This window comes from Geospiza fortis, unplaced genomic scaffold, assembly GCF_000277835.1.
Source record: "Geospiza fortis unplaced genomic scaffold, GeoFor_1.0 scaffold157, whole genome shotgun sequence".
In the NCBI taxonomy this organism is placed as follows: domain Eukaryota; kingdom Metazoa; phylum Chordata; class Aves; order Passeriformes; family Thraupidae; genus Geospiza; species Geospiza fortis.
In genome coordinates, this window is record NW_005054314.1 from 1,948,309 (window position 1) to 1,973,525 (window position 25,217).

Consider the following 25,217-nt stretch of genomic DNA (forward strand, 5'->3'; position numbering starts at 1 on the left):
TGAAGCCAGTTTTCACAGACATCCTGTTTCTGCTTCTGCATTAACAGATCTGAAGCGTCTCAGTCTGATCAGCTGACAGCAGTGGAACACAAGGGTGAGAATTGCATAGCCCCATGAACTTGGAGTAGAACAGGGGAGGAGATACAGAAATACGAAATCCAATCCACTGGTCCAAGATGTCACTTACAGTGACAGTGCTTGCTGGAATACCATTGCAGAGCCTCCAGGAAAGTGTGAGGGACTGTTGCTTTGGGTAAGCTGGGCTGTCTGTCAGCCAGCACCATGCTCTGCAAACACAGAGCCAACTGGAAATCCTCCAGAGCTGGAGGCTGCTTGCACAGCTGCTGTTTTGGCATTTGCATCCCCTTTCTCCTTGAACAACCTTAATTGTGACCTTCACCTCCTGGTGAATTTTACTCAGCTCAGTACTTCAGGTGTGTTGGCCAGTTTACCTCTTCTCTTATCCTCTGTAATACATCCCCATAGGCCTATAAATGGCACCACCTCAGCAGACTCAGCTCATCTTTCATCACACTGCCAGAGCCTTGTTTTGATTTATTGCCTCTCACCACAGTGGCCCAGAATGAAGTCAACTTCTGAAATCACTTAGGAAAGGATCTGCTGAACAAGCATACATTTAATAATATGCCTCTGCCTTTTTACTTCCTCCACACTGAGATGTTCCAGTGATATAAGAAATCCCTTCAGAGTACTGGGGTGCTGGAGATGGCAGCTGCTGATTCACGGCTCTGAGGCACAGCATTGCCTTCAGCTGCTGCTCCTTGATTCAACCCTTCGTTCTGCCTAACATCCTCAGCTACAAAATGCTGCCCTTTTCTGATGGGTGTGATTTTTTTTTTCTTCATAACACAAAGCTCTTGCTTTCCCTTAGCCTGTTGTTTAAAGTATTGTTACCTTCTTCAGATACAATCTGTCTTAACAATAGTGAAGTGGGTACTCCCTGGTCCACCTGATCTTGTTAAGTTCATGTTAAAAACACTTTTTTGAACATGTCTTTTTGTTCCAAGGCAGAGTGCTTAATGACATTTGGAACTGTTACTTTGAATATATTTACAGAAACATTTGTGTAACTGTGTTTGTTAGAATATGCATGTTATTAGAATATATTACCTGCTTGTAAATAAATGGCTACTAAATTTTCTGGTGTGTTCAAACTGGACAATTTTTTGAAGAACAGTGGTTTTCATATTTTTCTCCCACCAACATTTTTAGAAAAATTGCTTTGGAAAGTAAGAGATACAGTTACAATCCAAAGTGATCAGAGCAAGCAGGCATGACATACCTTATTAAATTAAAAGCATTTCAAATGGTGCAACAGATGGAAACAAGTTATTTCACTTGAGTGACTGTTACATATTTGTGTTGCATGCACGCTGTCCGTGTTTTTGCAGAGATTAGTCACGAAGCAGGAGCTGGATATTGGATGTGAGGAACACAAATGATCGCTGCTCGCTGTGAATATATTTAGACTCCTGTAGAAAGCTTTGACAGGTCCTCTGGCTCCCTCACACAGGTGTTAGCTCATCTCCCATGGTTCACGGAGAGAGTGTGTGGTTATGTGTGTAGGATTGGCTAAAGCTTTCGTGGAGGTCAGAGCTCAGTGAACTGCTTTACATCCACTCATTAAGTCCCTAACACTCTCTGAACCTGAGGGAGGCCTGTACCATAAATCTTAAGCATCCAGGATGGTGGAGGTGCAATCAGGAGCAGAGTGTTGGCATTGTACATACTGCTGCTGTTGGCAAGGCACTGATTATCCTGGAGTAGCTGAGCAGAAACATCTCTTCAGCAGGTTATGAAAGGCAGATACCAATGCCTTTCCATTCTCTCCAGTGGTGAGTTTAACTGTCTACCAAGAGAAGCCCCTTGTGCTTCTCCTGCAAGCACTTCTTTGGTGTCAAGACCACCATAGGCAGAAAGCAGAAGAGGTCACGCATAAATCCTCAGCATTTACATCTGACTTCCACAACAGTGTTACAAAGTCTTCTTTCTAAAAGGTCTTTGTTTAAAACTGTGTGGTATGTTTTAATAGCTTTCCTTTAAAATAAATGCTTCTTGTGAGTAGCTTGTGGGGATGGTGGGATCAGGATGAAAAGTGTTCTGTTAACAGTAGATTGTGAATGCCCAGGATGGATTTAAGAATAGAAAGCTTGGCTAGATCTGTGGAGCCTGGTCTGGGACCTTGAACTCCATCTTGTACAGACACAAGCAGGATAATGTAGTATTCTAATCAGCATGTACCTAAGTATAGTCCTTAAGTACCTAACACATTTTTTAAATCATCTTTCAAAAAAATCAGTTGATTTTTATGGCATGTATATATCTTCTCTCACCTTTAATCCATTTTAAGCTTAAACCCCTATTTTATTTCTTTCAAACTCCAATGGTTTATGCTTCAGAATGAGTCATGACTGTCTGACTCACAGCCTTTCAAATGTTCTAATAGTACTCATAATCAATGGTATGTTTTAAAGAAATCAGGGCGTAACAGGGATCACAGGTAAATGAAACCCTTTCATATTGTGATCCTGAGAAGAGGCTGACACTTCCTGGCAACTGGCTGGATTGACTCCTGGGTTTCTTCCACCATCAGAAATGTCATAATAACAGAGACTCCGAATACTCTGAATAGCCAGTGATTTTTCTTTTTTTTTTTTTTAATGGAAACCATGTATTAAAATTTGGTAGAACTCTACATCTTAAGTTTGGAAGTAGCTTGGGAGCTAAATGGAAGTGGGTAGAAAATAGCAATACAATAGCACTGTGTTGCTGTCTGTATCTGCTGCTCAGGCTACCTGCAGTACCTTCTCAGACTAGAGCAGTTTTCAGAAAGTTAAGCACAGCTTTCTCAGTAAAATCAAGGTTATGTTCAGGCCATCTTACAGTTTGTTACCCAAGATTGCCTTTTTTATTCACATATTAAACATATTAGGTAGTTTTTTAAATACCAAAGCTGTAATTTGCATATATAGCAAATTGGCAGTTTGGGCCGGAGGACTTTTTATTTTGGTTTACTTTTATCTGGCTGAAGCTGTGCTAATGGACAAATACCCCCATTGTGGCATGTGTGAGGCTTGGTGCTGCTGGTTTTCCCACTATTACAGCCCAAGTGGCTTGTGTTTGTCATTGGCAGCTGGCATTTTTCATACACTCATAAAACTCACACAAACATTTCAGTTTGAAGAAAAGATCCCGCACACAACAAATTCATGCACGTTGTTAGGGTTTTATTTGACCACAGTCATATCTGTAAAAGCCAGAATGTGTGAAGTTTAATGAGTCAAGTATGTCATAAGCAATTGGGCACACTGAAAGAAACCAAGGTTGTGACAATGAATGTGTACAGCACTCAGCACCAAGGAACTGTAATTGTGATTGGAGTTCCAAAGTCATCTTGAAAAGCAGATAAGAAATAAAAACTTCTTTAACAGTGTGTGATGGAGTTAGGAAATGGTGACTGAAGTAATCTTGAATGGGATCTTGACCAGAGAGTGTTCAAGGATGCTTGGATCTGAACATGTGTTTAGAATTACTTTCCAGTAAACGGTTTGTAAAATATGAATGGATTAATCCTTATGCCTTTCATTTGCTATTTAATAATATCCCCTCCTGCTGCCAGAACATGCTGTTTTTATTTTATTTGCTCTCCTAAAATGAAATTTAAACTGAAGTGTGTATATTTGAAGAAAACATTAGGTAGAACAAAGCAAGTCAAGTAGTTCTTTGTAAAAAGAACTAGATAAAACATTGCAATTTCATCATTGAGAAAACTGATGCCATAAGTGAAGTAACAGGAGTAAATTATGGTTTTGTTTTGTGCTCTGCTGTGAGGTTTTGGGTTGGATTTTTTTGGTTTTAGGGGAGATTTTTTTGTTTGTGAGGACACATCTTTTTCTAGGTAGGATGAGAAGTCATGTTATAGCCAGTATGTCAGGAAGGTTTGTATCCAATTTCAGGTTGTAGCTTCCTTGGTTCCCTCCTGCCCCCAGGAATTTTCACTGTTAACTGTTCCAAGAATAGCTGCTTTCAGAAATGCATCTTTCCTCACCTGAATTTTAAACAATATTTTCTCCATGACAGAATTCAGTCTTAATTAAAATGTAAAAGATGGTTTTATTGGCTATAGGTAAATGCAGTTCACTTAATTTTACATTTTTAATATTATGGGCTTGTCTATAAAGGAAGCTCTCAAGTCTGATTGCCTGGAGCCCCCTGAAAGTAGCTCATTCTGCATTCAGGGGCCCTGCTGTGCTGATCTCCTCAGGGCTCAAGGTAGAGAGAGTTGTTGCTTTTCATTCTGTGTATTAAAATGAAAGCAAAAGAAAGCAGTAGAGGCATTGTGTCTGTCTCTCTAAGAGGAAGGCTGTATTCTTACTGTAACAGGTAATGTTAATGGTAACCCTTGCTTTATTACAACAAGGAGGTCAGGATAGAGCCCTAGAAAATGGCAACTGCTCTCTCTGAGTTAGTCTGCATATTATTCCATTGTAAAGTAGTCCCATTAGTTTGTTGGCTGAAGCTGGCAGTGAGAGTTGTCTGGAATCCAAGACAATTGGCAAAAGGAAGTGGAGGGAACAAAATTATTTCACAGCTGAGGAAAATGCAGAGCACAAAGCTAAGGAAGCAGTTTGAGCAGCCCATAGTAATGTCAGCTGAGACAGAGCTCCTACAGCACCTTCCCTCCCAAGAGCTGGGGGAGTGTCACTGGAACAGGCTGACAGTGCCCTGTGGCACAGGGGGACTTTGTCACACCTACTTTATAAGAAATTGATATGGACAAGGGGGAAATTACTTGCTCATAAAAAGAGTAATGAAGGAGGAAAAGTGTCTGAGTTATTGTAAGCTCCAACCCTTGACTCCAAAACTACCAGGCTGTTGCATCCAGGGCTGAAGTGCACTGGATGACACACCTGGGAGGATCCTGCTGACTTTTACAGTTCAGTCATTAATGATATCATCCAGTGGAAAAGCCTGTATTACATTCTACCAGTAACGTATCTCTTTTGTTAGCTTTATACATCTTCTATTTAAACAAACAAAATCCAAACCTACTTGTAAATGTTCCTAGTAACGCTTCAGTTGTTTATAGTAAGAACTGGAAGGGAAAAAAAAGGTGTCAGAAGTTTTGACTTTAGCTTCTAGGCAATAGACAGTAGAAATGTCAGGTCTTATACAACCTTGTTGTGTCAGGAATACTCACAGTCGCTAAAACATAGAAAAACTAAATACCATTAGAAAGCAAAAATAAATTTTAAAAATATATAAAACATCTAATAACTTGTGTGAAGTGGAGCGTCTTTTGAGATTCTGGCCTGTAGCCTTCCTGGGATCTGAGTGCAAAAAAAAAACTTATCTGGTTAATCTTAGCAAGTTTCAGTGGTGGGCCTGATTTGACTGGAGGGAGGATGGAAATGCAAGTAAAACAGACGTCTGGGTTCGTTGGGTTACACTGACGCTTAGGATGGCTCAGCTGCTATTCAGTATGGAAACTAAGATTTCTGTTTATTTGGCTTCAGTAGTTGCATTTTCGTGGGTTGGTTTTGGGGTTTGGGTTTTTTAGGGTTTGGTTTTGGTGTTTTAGGTTGGTTGGTTTAGTTTGTGATTTTGGGGGTTTTTGGTGTGGTGGTGGTTTTTTGTTTGTTTTTGTGTTTGTTTGTTTGTTTTTAAGTAAATTCTGCTTACCATGGTTATCACTCTGCCTCTGAGCATTTTCCTTCCTTGGCAGGAAACACCAGTCTGTCATGACCTGAAAGTTTCTTATCTTCTCTTGACATGCTTGAGAATTCACAGACTTGTGTCATACCATCACTTTCTCTTCTGGATACAATGGCATGTGGCAGCTCACTTTGAGAATAAGTCCTGTGTTAAATCTCCGTTAATAAATACTCACCTTGCACCTAATGCCAAAATAATAGCTTATCATTATCTCCTGTTGGAAAACTGCTGCTCAGGACCCCTCTCCCTCATTTGTAGACATTGAAACTTTTTCAGATCAGGTTATAAAGCAATTTGGTTATGTGCTGTCCTTGGAAACAGATGTGCATCCACATAATTAAGAGCAGTTTCATAGCTCAGCAAAAAAATGCTTTTTTTTCTTGAGGAATGAGGTTGAACTAGGACTTGTCCAAATAATCTCTTTAACAGCCAAAGTATGTGTTTGACCATCTGTATTTTTCAAATAGGAAAAAAAATCCAATAAATTAAGTGTGATTAAGTAAGGAAAAATACCAAAATTCTTACTCAAACATGAAGGGTGTTTTGATTGTCAGTAGAAAGTAGTTTGTAAAAAGCGCTTAAGGCTAAGGCTTAGTCTTTTTAAATTTTTTCTTCTGGCTCAGTGCTGTTAGAATAATAGTGTAATTAAAATGAATGTAATTACACATTTGTTTTTTGGAAAACAAGTAAAAATATGACTTTGAGTTCATGGATATTCTATAGGTTTGTCTGATTACAGAGGAGATTGTCACAAACTATGTGGAAGACCTAATGCTACAAAATTTTAACAAAATTTTGAGTTAAAAAATGCAAATGAATATTGAGGACCAAGATAATTGGCCTTTTAGCTTTTTCTTATAAAAACAAAGTTTTATTTGCCTTTTAAATAGGCTGGTGAAACTAAATTGGCATCCTACAGTGCATGCAGAATAGATGGTCAGTAATAATATGCTAATAGTAGAAGACAGTCTGCCAGAGGGTTAATCTTTAAAATCTGCTGTGAATACAAACCTGAACCAGGAGAAATAAGAGTGGGCAGGTAGTTGCATTTGTTAGAATATATTTTTGATGATCCTCCAAAATCAGGAGGAAAAACAATTGCAAATACTCTGAGGACCAAATCAGAGCTTTCGCCTCCATGCGAGCAGCAGCTCCATGTTGGCTCCAAGGTGTTACTTGGAGAAGGTCCTGTTAGGTTGTTCACAGACTGTTTTTTTTCTCAGATTATTCACCAATTGACGATGGGCACTTTGCATAAATGAGCACAATCTGCTATGAAAATAAAGTTTAACTCAGTTGAGTCACAGTTCAGAAGTATTCCTTAGTCTTAACACCTGATAAGAAATAATGGGTGAATCCAGGACTTTTAAAATGCTCTTGGTTTTTAGGATCAGGAGATCTTTGAGAATGTTTGTTTACATTGCAAGTATTTCTGGAATACTTGGTTTTCTCTGCAGTACAGAATCTGCATAAAAACTATGCCATTAATATATACATGAAAGCTTGATCTGTGAGGTACAGGCTCAGTGTATGTGAGGACACTCTCTCCATTAATCCCACTTCACTGATTATTCCTATGGAATTAGAGGGTTTACACACCATTTCAATTATTTGGAGACTGACAGTCTTCCTAATGTAATTTTTGTTTTTCTCTTTTTTCCATCTGTAAGTTAATGCTTTTTATTTGTTACTTCAGCAGATAATTTTTTATGGTAGCTTTTCTGCTTTATATCCTGCTGGTATGTAGTTTAACGAAATGCCTTTTTAAACAGTGTATTTAATTCCTCAGTCATGCCTCTGGGAATAAATTCTTACTGTATTATAACTTCTTTTATATCCTTTCTTTTCTGTGGTTGATAACCTCTGCAAACTTTCCTTTCAGAAATTACCACCTCTTATTTCCTTTCTGTGTCTCACCAGCTGCTCTTTGCTGCTGGTCATGTCCTGTTACAGTGGCTTAAATACTTAATGAAATTCTTTAACAGCATTTCTAGATTCTGCATCTAGAGCTTCAGGAAGAAAATCAAATTTTCACAGCTGACTGCTGATTTTAGATGTTCTCCATGATGCTGTGTCAATGAGCTGATATTGTGGAGAATCCTTTTTAAAATTACTCTTACAGTTTTTAGTGATCCTGAATGGCAGCATTTATGGTGGAAAATGTGATGGTATTTCAGAAGTAGCAATGCTGTACATTTCTGTGTAGAAGTCATGTCTTCCTTACTGGTAATTACTTGGTTTTTTGCAAAGTTAAATATGCAGTGTTTTTGCAGAAGTTTTTAATGGATGTCTTGGTTCGGAGACAAGTTTTAGGAGAAAAAAGCCTGGAAAAGGGTGCATACAAGGCACAGAAAAGGATTGAATAAATGCTGGAAATTGAAATTTCAAAACCTTAACCCCCACCCCTGCCAGGCCTGTGGCCAGGGGGCAGAGATGGGACCTGTCCCCTTTGTTTCAGGGAAGCTGAGGCACAGGAGCTCACGCAGCTGCTCGGGCAGAATAGATGGGAACCTTTCTGGTGTTGGTCTCCTCCTCACAGCAGGCAAAGCTGCTGGGTTTTGGTGCCCTTTCCTCTGCTGGCTTGGTCTCTCCTGGGGCCCTGACTGTTCAGCACAGCCCCCACAGGCTGCCAAGAGTGGAGGGGGGAAAAAACAGAAAAAAAAAACAAAGCCCAAACAGTTCAAGGGGAAAAAAAACCCACAACCAAAACCAAAAAAAACTCCCATTCACACAACCAAAAAAACTCAAGGATCTCTGCTGGAGTCCAGAGAAAAAGGTGGGGAAAGAAAGAAATGAAGCTTCTTGCCTAAGCAAGCAAAACTAATCCAACAAAGGAGCAGTGTAACGTCCCGGTCCATGGTGCACGGAGCACACTCTGTGAAGAGCTCCAACGGAGCCTTCACCTGGTGTTCCCAGGCTCCAGCCCCACCCTCTGGTTCATATTAAATCTACAGCAGCCATTCCTGGGCATAAAGCAGAGGGTTAGGGAATAGCGTATCACCATAAAATCACCCCAAGACAATGAGGCTGGTTGTAAATTGTTGTTAAATCCAGTTCTTGACAATTTAAATTGTTAATTGTTAACGAATGAACATTTTTCTGGGAAACCTCTTTTCATTACAAATGGGCCTTGCTCATCTCTGTTCAGCAGTGGTATGATTAGAAGTGCTGCTGGGCTATATTGTATTGCAGTTGTACAGTCTTTTTATAATCCTGAGCCCCAGCACCTCACAGATCTGGCTCCCTCTCTATCTGTGACGCAGACTCCCTTCATGGAAAGAACCCAGGGTCACAAGAACTTTGTGCCTTTCCTACAGAGCTGAACAACAAAGAAATTCTTTTTCCTGCAATGCCCATGAAGCTGACCATGTTTACAAATTGAAATACTTTCATTTTTGTCCAAAATGGTCATTAGTCAATCTCTATAATGGATGGGAAATAATGAAGTATTTTCCCAGAGAAGTACATATGAAAAAACATCATCTTTGTCTGCATTTTGATTTTTTTTCTGGTACAAGATGAGTTCATCAAGACAGCAGAATAGTTAATGAATAAGAGCCTTCAGCTTAAGGGATATCAGCTTTAGTCCCATGAAGCAACAATAGGTGCTCCTCATTTGTGTTGTCATATAGTAAGTCACAGACTTTATTACTATGAAAGATTTTAACACTCTGTTAAGAACCCACCATAATTCCTTACTGAAAAAGACTGCACAGAGATTTCAGAGTTGTGGACTATAAATAAATAAAACATCCAGATTTCTTTGAATCAGATCTGAATCAATTTTGGGTACCAAGAAAAAATATCCCTTAGCGTTCTGACTTAAGGGCAGTCCTGACATTTGTCATGTAGCTCCTCACAGAGTTCTCAAGGTATTTTACAGACAGGTAATGTAATCCCGTATTTATTTTTAAGGAATAAAGAGAGACTAGTGGATTCTAGCAACACAGAACAAAATACAACCAAAAATAAATGTGTTCAGGCCAGTTTAAGTGCTACAAAGGTGGTACAATTGATTGCTACACTGAAATTAGTATATATTATCTCATTAATTCACTCCATCTGCTGCATCATACAGAATAATTTCAAGAATGGTTGGAAGGCTTACCTCCAATATACTTTGAACGTTTGATTGTATTCATTATATATCAGATTTTAACACCCTTGTCTGTCTTTTTTAGTCTGTTCACAGTTTTCCAGAGGAGTTTATGCCATCTTTGGATTCTATGACCAGATGTCCATGAACACCCTGACATCATTCTGCGGCGCTCTCCACACGTCCTTCATCACCCCGAGCTTCCCGACAGATGCAGATGTGCAGTTCGTCATCCAGATGCGGCCAGCCTTGAAAGGAGCCATCCTGAGTCTCTTGACTTACTATAAGTGGGAAAAGTTTGTGTACCTCTATGACACAGAACGGGGTAAGGACTCTGATTTTGACTGATTTTCTGTTTCACACCTTGCTCTGAGTACTCCAGCATCAGTTTGTGCAGCCCAGTTTTCTTTGGGATGGAGGTAGAACTTTCTGATGGTCCTAGAAAAAGACTTTGTTCTGAAGGAGCTAAAATGAGTTGATAAATGACAAGGAGGCATCTTCATGTTACTGTTAACTTTTAAGGAGATTGTCTGAGAATAGTGTTAGCAGAGTAAGTATTCAGTTGGCATGCCTGGTTTCCACGGATCTCCAGACTCCACACTTGCCAGGGTGTTTCAGTCCTTGCTAAATAAATAAGGTCAACACTATGCAAAAGGCTGATAAGCAGGACCTTCCACTGTGCGTGACATTGCAAATCCCACACCACTTTACATAAATGCACATTTCTCCTGTCACTGGACAAAGGCAATCCATGCTAATATACACTCTGGAGATGTCTAAGCATTAATAATGATCTAAGCATTGTGTGTAAGATCTCTGCTGGAGTCCAGAGAAAAAGGTGGGGAAAGAAAAAGAAGCTTCTTGCCTAAGTAAGCAAATACTAATCCAGCAACAGGAACAATGTAACTCAGCTGTACTGGGCCGGAGAAAACCTGCTCTAGATAGCTCACATTCCAGAGACAAATTGAGATACATGTCAAGAATGATCAGAGTTATGTTTAACTAAGTGGAAACATATTAAAACCACTGTGTTCACACCTAATTGTTAACCACTAATAAGTAGAAATGTGGCAAAAATCTGTCAAAAAAAAATCTGAAAAATCTGTTAAAAATAGATCTAGACATCAGAAACCATTTTCTGTGAGGAATCTGTCAGCTGCCACCTGCTCTGAGTGTATTGAATTTGCTGAATTTCCTCTGTTACAGATTTCACCTGGATAGCATTTTTTATATCAAATAGATGTGCCACTGCCCTTCTTACCAGCTTTATGATTTTCGACTTCAAGAAATTTTTCAGATCAAAAGATCTCAATAGAGACAAAGAAGCTTAGATTCTGTTCTTGGCTCCCATGAAAATATTTCCTTAGGCTACTGCATGTTGTTAAGGATCAAGTCTTCAGTGGGTGTGCTTTTCATGCTGAAGAATAGTAGCATCACCCAACTAAAAACCCAACTGAAACCTAAAAAATCATGTTTTGAAAAAGTAATTTTCAGTCTGATTTAGGTGAATGCCAAGCATTTCAAATTTTCTGAGTGATTTGGAGGTGTTAACTATTTCTAGCACTGAAAAACCCTAGCTGTGAGATTAAGTAGGAAAATATGGAGAAGTTAAGAATGCCATTACTTCTGAAATTTTGTAAAATCACTACCCATAAATCTGTTTTTCTGGCTTAGTCCACTTTTACATGAAAGCTCCTGTGAATAAGCAATTTGTCTGAGTAAGAAATGCTTATTTGTTATGGCCAAATACAATGAACTTAGAGTGTGTGATGAAGTAAAATGCCCTTAGTTCCAGGACTGATGAAACTTACCATGATTAAGGCTAGTAAAGTTTGCTTTGGAAAGTTTCATTCAAGAAATTTGGCACTTTAAACTGGAAAAATTATCCAAAACAATAACAGTTTCACTAGAACTTGTCTAGATGACATGACTGTCAGACTAAGATAATAAAGGGAGTCAGGAGGAGGGGAGACTTGCAACCTCAAACTTGCATTTATTTGCAGTTCTCAATGTGTACAATCTTTAGATAGACACAATCTGAGTTTATTATGATGGCTAATCCCTATGGAACACTTTACTCATAATCTTACAGTGACTAACCAAAATCCTGTTGTGCCCCTCCAGCATCTCACGATGGTGTTAGGCTGGCCCTGTGTTATGTCAGCCATTCTGGCTGTGAGAGTGACAGTGAAGGTCACTGTAGGATTATAAAATGTAGCACAGGGCAAGAAGATAAAGGACAGCTGTGTCTTTAACATGGAAGAAGCATCAGTACATGTAGGAAGCTTGGTGATGGGCTTTAAGTTGTTTGGGATAAACTTACAACATCTTACAATATCCTAGTTGCTGCTGTTTGGTAGCATATCTACTATTTGCTAAAATGGGGAAAAATGAACAGTTTATTAGCCTCACTTACTGCTATTTTAGTTTACTTCACAGAAACTTGGTAGCCGTCCTATTGAGAGTTTTAATTCTTCTAGTATTATAATAAATTAGAAAGTTTACTATAGGAGAGATGCAGGGCAATTAGGTTACTGAGAAATGGAGGTATGGAGGTTAGATTCCTTTGAGGAGTGGTAATCATGTGTGACCTGAAACATTTGGCAATTCCAGTAAGTTCACCAATTTCTTGTGACAGGCCTTTAAATACCTAAAAAATCCCCAACAATTTGGACAGTAATAATGTGGAATGACTGCTTGTGTCAGGTAGTGAATAGACTGTACATGTTCTTTTGCTAAGAAACCCAAACACTAGAGCGGTCCCAGCTTTTAATAATTCCTCTCTTAGATACTGAACTGCTTTGGGGCACAAACACTGTAGAGAGAATGTGTTGAGCAGTTAATTGTCATTTCCTGAGATAAACTATAATTTAAATAGTGCATTTCTAGGAATATTATAAACTCACTGAGAACCTGAGAAATCGCTAAATATTAGACTATTCTTTTTTATGTTCAGTATTATTTATGGACTGAACCGATGTTGTAACTAGCTTTACCATATTCTGGTGAAGTGAAACACCACCATGTATAAAACATTGCATATACTGTTAATACCACAGCATATTACACATGCCATACAAAACTGAGTAAAGCTTCTTGTGGTTTATTGAACTCTTTTGGTTTAAGCTTAGGAAAATGCAGCTTTATAAAATCATTTTCTTTTTGTTCTTTGCCATCAAGTTGTGTAATTATGGTTTCCTCCTCAGTGATATTATGTACAATACTGTCGTGTTGGGCTCCCGCAATGAAGACAAAAGATAAATCTCAAACAATAGAATAAAATTAAGATGTATAATTACATAGATAGGTGATGAAGCTTTTAATCAGTTGAGTGTGTACATTGTATATACTTACATTCTTAAGTATAAAATAATATTTTCTGTTGCTATGAGATGATTGCAGATTGTGCTCTCAAATGTATATTTATGTGAAGGTGTAAAATTCAGTTTCTTGAAAACTGCTAAAGCTCACAGGAAAAAAAAAGATGAGATTCATTAATTTCACCAGCAAGAAGTATGTCTTATTGTTAATTTCAGTTGATAAATTTATTTTTCTATGAAGAAACAGAAATTTAGGAGAAATACCAATTCACATTTCTCCTCTAGTACCAGCAGGAAAAACCCAAAATGTGCTTTGCAGAGAGCAGTGATGTCTTAGGAAATGGCTGCTAAGGGAAGAAAGGACATTAAGTGGTGTGTAGAAGAAACACTCATATGTTCGCTCCATGCCACATGCTTTTAGTTCATGTGAAAGGGAAAGGCAGGGCTGATTTCTGTTTGTGTTACCTCAGTGGGCTTCTCTGCAGTAGGACTAGGACTAATTAAGATTATGTCAGGATGAGATGAGGTGAGGTTATGTACAGAAAGCTATTAAGAATTTAGGTAGCACTTTTCAGGAGAGTCACCTTTTGTATCTCATGCTGAGGATTATGTTTCATCAAAACCCTCAGGTTTACTCTCAGTCTTCAGCTGTCTCTTCTCTTGCTTTACTTTAAATCAGATGTTGTTCCATTGAATTCAGTGAACTGAAGTAACACAGGTGTGAATGTGTGCAGAGATAAACTTGTGGCTTTCATAATCATCTTATTGTTGCTTGAAAGTGTGAAATACTTCTTAATTATAAAAATGGTATGGTGAACTGTAATACTGAAACTTTTGTTTATTTAAATTTTCATAATGTTAAATAACATTTTGGTTTATTTTTGCCAGAGAAAGACAGTTTTGTACAGATTGTTTGCTTTCCATCTGTCAACGTAACAGGGATGTTTTTTCCTAAGTTATTTTGATTTGTCATACCTACTGTGCACAAAGACACTTATTTCTGTCAGGCAGATCATTTAAACAGAACCACACCAACTGATTTCTGTGATTTGCATCAAGTCTTCATCTTCAGGTCATAGGAGTCATTACAAGACAGGAAAGTGGCCAACTGTAAAGGACAGCTGTGTCTTTAGCATGGAAAGCTGTGTCTTTAGCATTTTGTACAGTGCCTTCCTACTCAATGGCAGCTCAGTCTGGACAGAGGTATAGAGACAGCCCAGGGGTTTTGTGGCACTGTAACCGAATCCCTCACTAAATCTGAAGTTATTCTGTCATTTGGTTTTGATTTAGTCTATCAATAGATATCTAGCAAGACCTAAAGTCAAGGAAAAAAAGCCTTGATTAAAAAAGCCTTAATAAATATGGTTATTGTTGGGTAATTTTTTTTTCATTGGTTAGCAGTAGCTAGCTGAAGGCTGAAGCAGCGAAGTGTTAATCTAATGCCCCAGGTTATTTGGCTAAGGAGAATTGAAAATGTCTACTTTAAAAGCAATTACATCTTTAATCCTTACTGCTACCAAAAGACAAATATTTGACTTGAATGTAATGGATAGGTAAGGATACAGAAGGCCTCAAAATATAGATTCAGAAAATATGACCAGTCCTATTTCTTCTAAATATAAAACCTCCTGGTACTCTGTTGCTTAAAGAAATGCCAGGTGAAAAGAGTGGGGAGAAAAAAAAAAGGTACAACTGGAAGCTTTTCAATGGTCATGTGTAAGGCATCAAATTGCCTTAAAATGGGTTCAGTACGAGGCAATGAGGTTTGATTCCCTGCTTCTGCTGAAGACAAAGAACAACTCTGTTGAGTTCTGCTTTTACAAAATGAGGTTAGTTATCTCTTGCTATCAAAGGACAAGACACTTCTGTACTGCTTTCCCTGGAGAATGGGAGATTTGAGCTGATAAAAGAAGTGGTATGTAGAACCAGGCTCATTACAGCTTCCACAAAATTTAATTTATGGATTTTTATTTTTTTTAATTAAGAGTTGCATTGAAAGCTACTCATATATAGAATGTGACTTTTTTTTCCAAAAATGTGGGGTAGGATTAATTTTTATGGAATCTAAAAGGAGTGTGCTTTAGTATTGGGTAGATTCTTAGAGATTTTAGAATGTTGGGTTCTGGTGGACCAACTCTCTCCTGAAAACAGCTATGAAGAATGTAAACTTAGAGAGGGACTGACTCCTGTTTATAAGCACCTTCCATCAGCAGAGAAGTGCAAAAGAAATCCTCCTTCCACATAGCTCATTTCTTAGACTCTGTATTATCTTTCTGCATGTCAGGAAGTTTTATTTTACTATAAAGATCATTCTTCAATGAAGGAAAAATAAAAATAATGGTAGTAGGTACACCAGCATCAGTAAACCCTGAATTCAGCACCTGCTGTTCAGTCAAATGTCAAAAGAATTGATAGCTGAGCTGTTCATTAACATGTTTCTCCTTCAGAGCTTTAGAGTTATCCCACTAGCTGAAAAACTTCTCTGAATCCCTTACATAAAGAAAAAATAAATTAACGCCAGCTTCCATTTTTGTCAGAATTAAACATGGGCTTGGTGCATTTTAAAATTATAATTCTTGTTTGGTAGTATGTTTATACCTGCTTAATTCTTCTCAGTTGTGCCTGTGAGGTTGATGCATTGAATTTTGCTTACATTTTGAAAAGTATGAAAGGTTTTAAAATTTTGACATTTTCTTCTGTAGGTATCAGTGTGTGATGAAGAGTAAAGCAACATACAAAGCTTGTTTGGGAACCTATAAAATAAAAGTGGCCTATAAAAAAGTGACCACAAAAGGGAGGGTTATTACAAACTTTGATTCTTCTGAGTTTTTTGGCTCTTTGCAGGTGTGTTTTGGGCAGCAGTCCATGAGCATGGGAGTGACATGGAGAGAGTATCAATTGCTGGCATTTAGGTGGCTATGTAGATAAGCTGTCTCATTCTCCTTTCCCACTTTACGTGGTGGAGGGAGTCAAATCCTGTCAAGACCTCCCATGTCACAGGACCAGGCATCACAGGTCTCTACCCAGTAATTGCCATGCAGAAATTTTCTTCTAGGTCAAAACCAAATTGCAGCATGGCCACAAAATGAGGCATCTTTTGCATGGCTTTGCTTGAAACGAGGTGGTGTAGTTTCAGGTTTTCATGCTCTGCTACAACAGAGAACACACACAGTGTAAAAGATCCTTATGATAGAATATCCATTATTTAGATTTAAAGACCAGTCATACTCAGTATACTTACATGCAATAGGAAAATGATCTGTTTCTTTCACTATCAGCCTGTTGGGCATGAGTGATTTTACCATCTTATAATACCTAGAATTTATATTTAGATAGGGTTTAAAGTCATAGATACTGCTTAGAGATATTTGTATAAAATATAAGTAATTTAACCTCACAAGGAGGCAAACCTTGACATACTTATTTAGGGCATATTGTTTCATTGCTTTCAACAGCCTAATGTATGAACCAAAGCTCTGTTCAGGAAACAAGCCAGGACCTTAATTGAAATATTTCAGGATTACTTTACTGTTTGATTTTACTGCCTAAATATGTTCAGGAATAATCTGAGTCTGAACAGTTAAATCTAGCTTTTGATGATCACTTTCCATTTATTTCTTCTGAAATCTCTGAAGTCTCATACCAACTCCTTTTATCTTGGTCTCTGTGGTACACAGATACAGAAGAAAGCCCTTTCACTGATCCTTGCCCAAACAAACATTGAGACCCTGCGTGGGAGAATGGATGTTGGCTGAGTTTTAGGTGGACTGAGAGCCTTAAGCTTTTTTCTCTTATCTTTCCCATTAGCTGCTATTTGTTTAGCTTACCCTGGTAATCTCTTAAACCGTTTTACTAGCTTAGGAGCAAGAGGAATGTATCAACTTTGAAAGTCATCCAGCATGAGATGTATCATGCTGGCAAGGTGCAGCTTAAGACCAGCAGCACAGGGTTCATGGGGGTATTCTGTATGGCAGCTTTGTGCCTCTTTTCAACAGTTGTGTACACACAGTGGCCTCAGTTTGGTGTGGAGATGCCCAGGCCCCATGCCTGAGCATCCCTTGAAGCTGTTGGAACACACACCATTGTCAGCAGTGTTTTCCAACAAGAGGAGTAACTGCGCATGTACAATATATTTGTGTCTTGCTCTAGCGAGCCTTGGACAATAAGGAAGCATGTCAGCCCATTCATAAAGAAAAGGATATTACAATATCCTGGTATCCACATTCACACTGAGTGTGAATCCAGTTGTATTTGAGAAAGTGCCAGAATCTGTCTTGACCTTATGTGAAATCAGGTCATAAACCTGAGGCAGAACATTCTGGATACAGGGTAGGAATGGGCAGGTTCAGGAAAAATGATGTCTGGAAGTCTAAAGCAGTATGTGTCCATCCTTGTTCTCCTAATAAAAACAACCAGAACCCTCAGGATCATGAGCTGAGGCCCTGAATATCTTCTGTAGTTTACAGGAAAACCAGCATTGTTTTCCTACAGCATTGGTTTTTTTGCTACTTACCAATGTCTTGCAGAGATAAGTCTGCAAATTATTGTATTTATAAACTGAGTTGGGTAAATGCATGCCTTTAAATATTTATCTTATCATAAATATGCATGTTTTATCAACTTTTGGAAGAACCGTAACATTTGATTTCTTTTCATTGTGTGCGCAAGTAATTTAAGTGGCAGATGCTTTTATTCTCTGTTGATTTTATGTCTGCAACAACGAGGCTTAAATGGTCAGAATCTCGCTTTTCCAGATTTCCTGAAACAAAGCCAAAGTTTCAACAGTTTCCAAGCAGAGGTGGAGCAGGGAGGGGCTGAAAGGATACGTGAAAAGCATTGCTGGCCCTTTTGCTATGAGGCAAAGGCAAGGACTTGACAAAAAGCCAAGCCTTAGAGGTGATGGACAGGGTTTGCTTGGAACCAGAGGAAACAAGGTGGAATTTGTGGATCCTGCGAAGGAGAGAGGACTTGTTAGACTGGAAAGGAAGTCTGTTGAAAAGAAAACCTGTATGAAAAAACTGAGGGTAAATTTTTATCAAACCTGTTTGTTTAGTCCATCTCACCCAGCAGATCTAGAAGTGTCTGAAAGTTATTTTTCTTGAGTTCATTATTTTGCATCTATATGTGCAGCACAGCTTTAAAAGCTGAAAGTCTTTGGTGTCTTTAGCGTATGAATGCTCTGAGAAAGGCAGGCTGGCTTCACCTGGGAACTTGGGCTGATTCTGTCCATGGAAGTAAACTGTCTTGCTGACTTAAAATCTCCATATGGCAGCCAGTACTCTCAGTGGGACTGAAGAAAGCAGCACTGTTTAATACAAAGTCAAGATGAAGCCATTTTCAAGTGTGTACCAAAAAGAGATGTGTAACATTGCATTAGTGTGTGAACTTGCCTACTTCAGTGGAGTAGCATGTTCTGGCTATCACAAGTTTTCCAAAGGGAGGACATTTTGACACCTTGCTCCTCAGTGCAGTTAAGGTGGCAGTTATTTAGTGTGTTAGTATTCTTACAAGTTTGCAAATGTAATCACCTTTCTCTGGATCTTGACTGCTCTCCCTGTGCACCTTTCTTCACCTAGAAAGTGGTCATTCTCAGCCTGAGTGACAACTGCTGCTGGTGGCCCATGGCATTTATGGAAGAAGGGTTGTTTCTTATTCACAAGAAGAGAACAGGTTCCCAGCATACACTGGGAGAGACTACACCCTTCTTGGAGCTTGGTGTGGTGGTGAGAAGATGGTTTTCAGCCCAGGCAAATGAACCATTCACCAGGTGAAGAACTTCTGTGGAGTGAGCACAGGCTGTTGTAGCTTAATAGAATGACTGTAATAGTTGGAAGTAGTAAAAAACACCAAACACAAAGGAGATTTCTCCAGTGCTTGAGAAATATATGAGTAAAATGGAGTATCTCAATGAGTTAGTAAATCAAAGCTTCTCCTTCCATAGAGTGGCCTCAGATGCTCCAAAACAGCTTCTCAGATGAGCAGTGATATGCATGTTCTTTTCTCACTGCTAAAAGAGAGACTTCATATGCAGTTTGAATTTCTTTTGATACAGAACTGTACCATGCTGGGTGAATGGTGTGTAAGGATTTAGCTTTGTTAAAGCCTTTGTGCTGTTGAAGTGGTTTTCATTTGATGGTCTCAAAGAGCAATGAGAGAATGTTGTATGCAAGGGGTTCTAGTCCTGTTTTTAGGATGGAAGATCTGATGTACTGATCAGCAGGTCAACAACTTGGTCTTCATCTGCTTACAAGTATGGAAATACCTTTGAGTTGAAAGCACTGTGAGCTTTGACTTAAGAGATGTGCTGAATGTCATGCTGGAAGTCAATGGCCATGGTTACTAATGAAAAGCAGTTTTTCATGCTCCTGCACAAGAATTCCTTCAATTTTACCATGAATTTCCCCTTTCACCTAGAAAAATACTTGAACCTTTGAAGAAAGTAATAATGGATTACTTAGAAGCTTTGTATTTAAGGTAGTTATTAAAAGATGCTTGCCATGGAGTTTATATGAACAAATCCACTGGTGATGTATTCAGTACTTTCCTTCATCTATGGCACTTGGCCAATTTAGATGTAGGCTCTTTTTTCACGCTTCAGAGAATTTACCAAACTAGTTTGACCACATACCTTTTTCTTTCCAGAAAATATCAGCTGTTTTAGTAAGCACAAAAATTACTTGAGTGCTTTGTTGAAGGAGAATTAATATGAATGCATTTGACAAACCCACTCAGCTAGCAGGTAAAATGACCTCATATTGTATTTAGGTTAAGGAGTTTTTAAAGGTTTTTTTCTCCTGCAGAGATAGATTTTTCTCTGGTTTCTCTTGAGACATTTAATATCACACTTCCTTTTTCTTTTTTTTTATATTTTATTCACCTTCTTGTAATTCAGAGTAGGGCAGCACTGTGAGCCTGCATTTCAGGAGGTATATAAGATATGGTAGTACAGTGGGATGAAAAATAGCTCCATAAAGTGATTAAGTATTAATCTCTAAAGAAAAAAAGTTAAAATTTCCTGACATGAATTTTATACTCAGTAACAAGTAATTATTCATTTCCTCAACACTAGATGCATAGCTTTTCCTGGCCACCTCTTTTGCTTTGATTCATGATGCAAAGAATCATTGGGAGGGAAAGGTGACCTGAGGTTTTATTCCTCCTCAGCCTGAGCTCATCGTGTTCACAGGCTGTTGCTTTGCACTTATAAGTATTTCTGACTTACCTTGGTTGTCAGCAGCCCAAGGAAACAAATCAGCAGTCAATGATTTGCACAGCTTAGCAGCATTATTCAGGGCTCCTCTTCAGTTTGTTAAACTGAACAGAGTTGTCATCTCTTTCAGCAGCTAAGTATCCCCTTTAATGCTGAAGAGTTTCTCCTTCAGTACTTAGGGCCAGGTTCCCCATGCACCTCTCCATGATGCAGGTTAGCCCTGAGTGTGAATTTGCACATGGGGTACATCAGTGCTCCTTCCAGGTGCATGGGATAGAGCCTGAGTAAGGCGCTTTTGCCAAGCTTGTAGCTTAGTAGTAGTAGTAGTGAGCCCACCAGTGTGGGCTGGTGGGACACACCTGAGAGTGAAGTATTTCATGAGGCAGAGCTGTGGCTCCTGGAGCACAGCTCAGGTCTGTCCTGTGCCCCAGCACAGTGCCTGGTGCTGGAGCTGTGAGTGCTTGGGAAGCTCTGAGCATCCCAGAGCTGTGCTGGCACGTACCAGCAGCAGTCTGCAAAGGTTAGCACACACAAAAAGTGGTTGGTAAGGTTTCTTAGGAGCTTCTGAGGTGTTGTTTGCTTAGAGGATATTTTTGTCAATGCTGATAGTAATAATTACATGCATTGAGTTGTAAGGGCTGTGCACGTGTTAGGTGTAAGAGGACTGCTCTTATTTGCATAAAGTACTAATATCTTTATAACATAGCTTCTGTTGTTTATGAAGCTATGAGTTATTTCTCCACTCTATATGCATGTTCAGAAGAGCAGTAATTCATTTGGTAACTCACATTTTGATAATCTGCCCAACTGTACTTGAGAATGGGTTATAAAGGAGCAGGACCACTCTGCACAGTGCATTGAACCCTCCTGTCCAGGGCCTAACATACATCCAAATTGCTTTGTTCAGTTGTGGCATTTTTTAATCAGCACCTCTGTGTTGTGAGCAATTAACAGGGGCTTCTTTCCCCTTTGCAAAGTAAAAGAGACTTCTGGTTTTTCTGTCTTAGCCTAATGAAAGGCTGTTCAGTGGAAAGCTCTCTTGCTCCTTTTCTTGTTCTTGTGGCATGGTGTACAAAGCAGTCTAAACACAGTGGCTCTGAGCTGGTCTTCAGCTGTCTAGATCTCATAGTCATAGTTAAGAAGACTTTTCCAGAGAAGAAAATGCATGACAGTGGTCATTAAATATTTTCTGAGGGTACCTTAGAATATTTTAGACACTCTGAAGCCATTAAATTAGTATGGCAAATAATGCAGACATCTTCAGGTGTCTTTTTTAGCAAAAAGTGTTTCATGCTGGTCACTCTGAGGACATAATACTGTAATTTTTATAGCTATTTATGGCTTTGCAAATTCATACTATGATCCCTTTGGTGATATAAAAATAATGTAGTCTCAGAATTAACATGGGAAAGGATTTGTTAAAACCCTTGGGTCCTTTCAATTGGAGTGGAGTATTTAATACAGAAGTATGTGGGGTTCTAATGGATGAATGCATCAAATAAACTAAAGTGTTGGATGGAGGTGTGATATAAACAGTATTTTTACTCTATTGAATGTAATTTTCAGTTACATTACGTCCTGCTGAGCCACCTAAAATATTTCAAAGAGTCCATAATTGTCGCTCATTTTTACAAAATGCCAGAGTCACATACTGCATTGACCTCAGTCTATGTGCATTAATTAATTCATCAAAAATTTAATTTTATGAGTTTAAGCCAGAACTGCAGTATGAAATCCTTTCAGTGCAATTTATTTATTTTGCCAGCATTATAAATACATAACACCATCGTAGACTGGATTCTGTCATGATCTGCTGCTACGACTGAAGATACTGTAAGTGTGTTTCTAGATCAAAGGGTGCTATTTGCTACAATCTTAGTTCTTACTGGCTTTTTTCCCCCTGCTTAAAAAAGGAGATATGATTTTAGGAGCCAATATTAGTCTACAGTTTGTGTAGTTTAGCACATCTTTTATTAGCAAGATAAAGCTTTATTCTTCTTCAAGGGGAATGAAAAAGAAAAACAGAACAAAAATAAGGATATGAAAAATAAGGAAGCCAGTCTCCTGACGTTGTTTGGCTCAGCAAGATCAACCTTTCAGCTGACTCCACCAGTGTCAGTAATTGCTCTGTAGATAGAATTGCCTATTGCTCAGTAGTGCTGGCATTATCGATCAGCTGGGTTTGTCCATGAACTGACAGTGATAATCTCAAATTAGATCAAGTTTTTATTAAAGGAATAAAATCAAGTTATGCCTGACTGTAGACAAATAATAATGAGTTATATAAACACATAATTATTGCAGTACCATTTTTGCAGAGATTTCTTGGAAGTAAAGCCCCCTGGGTTTTTTCCCTGCCATTTGTTACACAGTTCCCTGGGCAGGCCTGTGGATTTTTAATGGCTTTGTAACGGTTGCCACAAGGAGGTGGAGAGCTGGGGGTGGGAGTGGAGAGCTGAACTTCTCTTTGAAAGGGGAGGTGTTTGAGGGGGAATACAAGGATGCATAAGTTATTGCAGCCTCAAGGCAGCAGTAATTTATGCACTGACAGTTTGAGTTTCATGCTATGCTATTTTAAAAAGCCTTACAATGAACTGTCTCTGTTACACAAGTGTCTGTGGTGCTTTAAGAGATATTTCACATCATGGAGACAGTTTGAAGAAAAACTTTCGGAACACGTTCATCACAATGTTGTAGTTGTCCTGTTTCAGTAAGAAGAAAAGAGTCATAAGAAAGCAGACTTATTTTCCACATCTTAACATGGATTTGGGTGCCCTGAAGTATTTTGCAAGGTTGTCTCACTGCTTATTTGTCTGGGTTTAGATATGTTGATGTAAGTGAAAATTGTCTACATCTATAGTATTTTAGTGTAGTTATTATTGTAGTCATGCTTTCTGGAACCAGTTAGCTACACTTTTCAAAGAAAACAACAAAATGGATGTGAATGGCAGACATTTAATAGTGACGCGTTTGGTTTTCATGTTTTCCTTATGCTGCAAATCAGAGGAGAGTATAACTGCACATAACATATAAGACCAAACAATGTTTCCCTTTTGATGTGACCATATAGTAATATCTCTGTTTTAAAGCACCATTTCCATATAGGAAAGTATTCAGCTTGGCTGTTTGATTATGAATTCTCAATTATATAGTAGTAATTTTCATTATTTTAATAAATTATCATGAAACTACACATCTGAAGGCATAAATAAAAATACTGACTTCAAAATTTGGAGGGGTATAGAACTACACTGAGCTTTCATTAATAATATAGCATTCTGAGTGTAAGCAGCTGTAGACCATTACAATTTAGATTTAATTTATGTAATCTCTGGGTTGACCTTCTTCAAAAACTGGCCACAGTAGGCAGTGTAAGCACATCATTGTCAGTCTCATAGTGAATTTTAGATGCCAGCTGCATCCTCATAACATTTTATTGCGTCTCCTATGAAAATTATGGATAAAAAGATAATGTGAGCAATGATGTTATTTGTTCTTAGTTTTAAGTGCTGTTCATATTGCATAGCTATATTCTTGCTTTATGGGATATTAATTTGCATTTTTCTGCAGATAGTGTTTCTGTGACTTTAGTGACCTCCCTCTGACTCAAAAGCTGGGTTTTGTCAAAATGTTTTTAACATTAAAACTTTTACTGCAGGGAATTCAGACTGCTACTGGATAGAACCAAGTTAGCTCAGTTGTGTAAAAATCAGCATATGCCTCAGAGCATAGCAAAAGCCATTCATTGCATTTTTTTGAAGTGAAGCTATGCAGACTTGCACAGGTGAAGATTTGACCTAATGTGTTTAAAAATAATTTCTTTACGTGTCCATTTCAAACAACAGAGTTGTAATACAGAGATAAGAACTTGTACAAAACCATTTTATAAAAGATTTTAAAATCTGCCATTTTTTGATATTCAAATGTGCTCTTTTTTCTAAATCCCACATAGGTAATCTTTCGTACTCCACATGAATAATGGATGCTATTTAAAATGTTTGCTTAAGAACAATGAGTTCATTGTATCAATAATGAGAAGTTCTGCTGTGGACCACTTTGTAATATTTTGATTGTTGTGATATATACCACTCTTGAGGTCAGATGGTAGAACTTCACTTAATTACTGTATTTAACCTACAGTCATTACTGAAGGTGGGGAGGGAATACATTTTAGCTTGGTTCTGCAATGTCTGTCACAATGGGGATTCTTGAGAGCTACTTTAAACAAATAATTGCAGATTATTACAGTGGAGTGGAGGGAAATGGGGAGGCTTCAGTGGACATTTTGCTAGAAAATTGAGAATTAGCTTCAGTTTTATTACTTGAGGTATGTTTATGGGAGTTACAGTAAGGAGAATCACGGCCTCAATTGTCACACAGAGACCAGAGTCTAGGAGCAATAAAAGGGGAAATTGCTGTGTCACAAGAGAAACTGGTTTTCTGTAAACTAATAAAAATGATGTTATAATGATATCTCTGTGATCCCTCAGGGATTTTTAGGGTCATAGTTGTTAAAGAAACCTGAAAGCTATTGTATTTCCCTGGTTTTAGGTTTTCTTAATGACTGTCCTATACAGCATATTCCTTGGTGCAGTGTCTTCTTCTCAAGTAGCTATTCAGTCTTTTCTCATTTCCTTTCCAGGAATTTGTACTTTATTCTGTGATAACATAGCACTAGGCTCATCAACATAAGTAAAAAATGTATATTTTCTTTCCTGCCTGACAGAATTAAAGTTTAGAAAGAATAACTTAAAGTCAAGTGGAACCTGAGAAGGAGTGGGAAATGTTGAGTGAAACAGAAATTGCAAAATACATTTTGGACCAAGCTGAAAAATGTCAGTTTTTCTGCAAGGCA

General features: G+C 38.3%; 1 protein-coding gene across 3 annotated transcripts in view; it reads left to right on the plus strand.

The window, feature by feature from the left end:
- GRIA3 (glutamate ionotropic receptor AMPA type subunit 3) overlaps positions 1–25,217 on the plus strand; it is a 348,477-nt gene that overhangs the window by 228,454 nt on the left and 94,806 nt on the right. For all 3 annotated transcript variants that reach the window (XR_004081630.1, XM_031056066.1, XM_031056067.1), the window contains one exon: positions 9,918–10,157. Coding sequence is in view for 2 of the 3 variants with exons in the window: in XM_031056067.1 (XP_030911927.1) it covers positions 9,918–10,157 (240 nt within the window). In the remaining variant the exon portion in view is untranslated. The remainder of the gene's footprint in view (positions 1–9,917; positions 10,158–25,217) is intronic.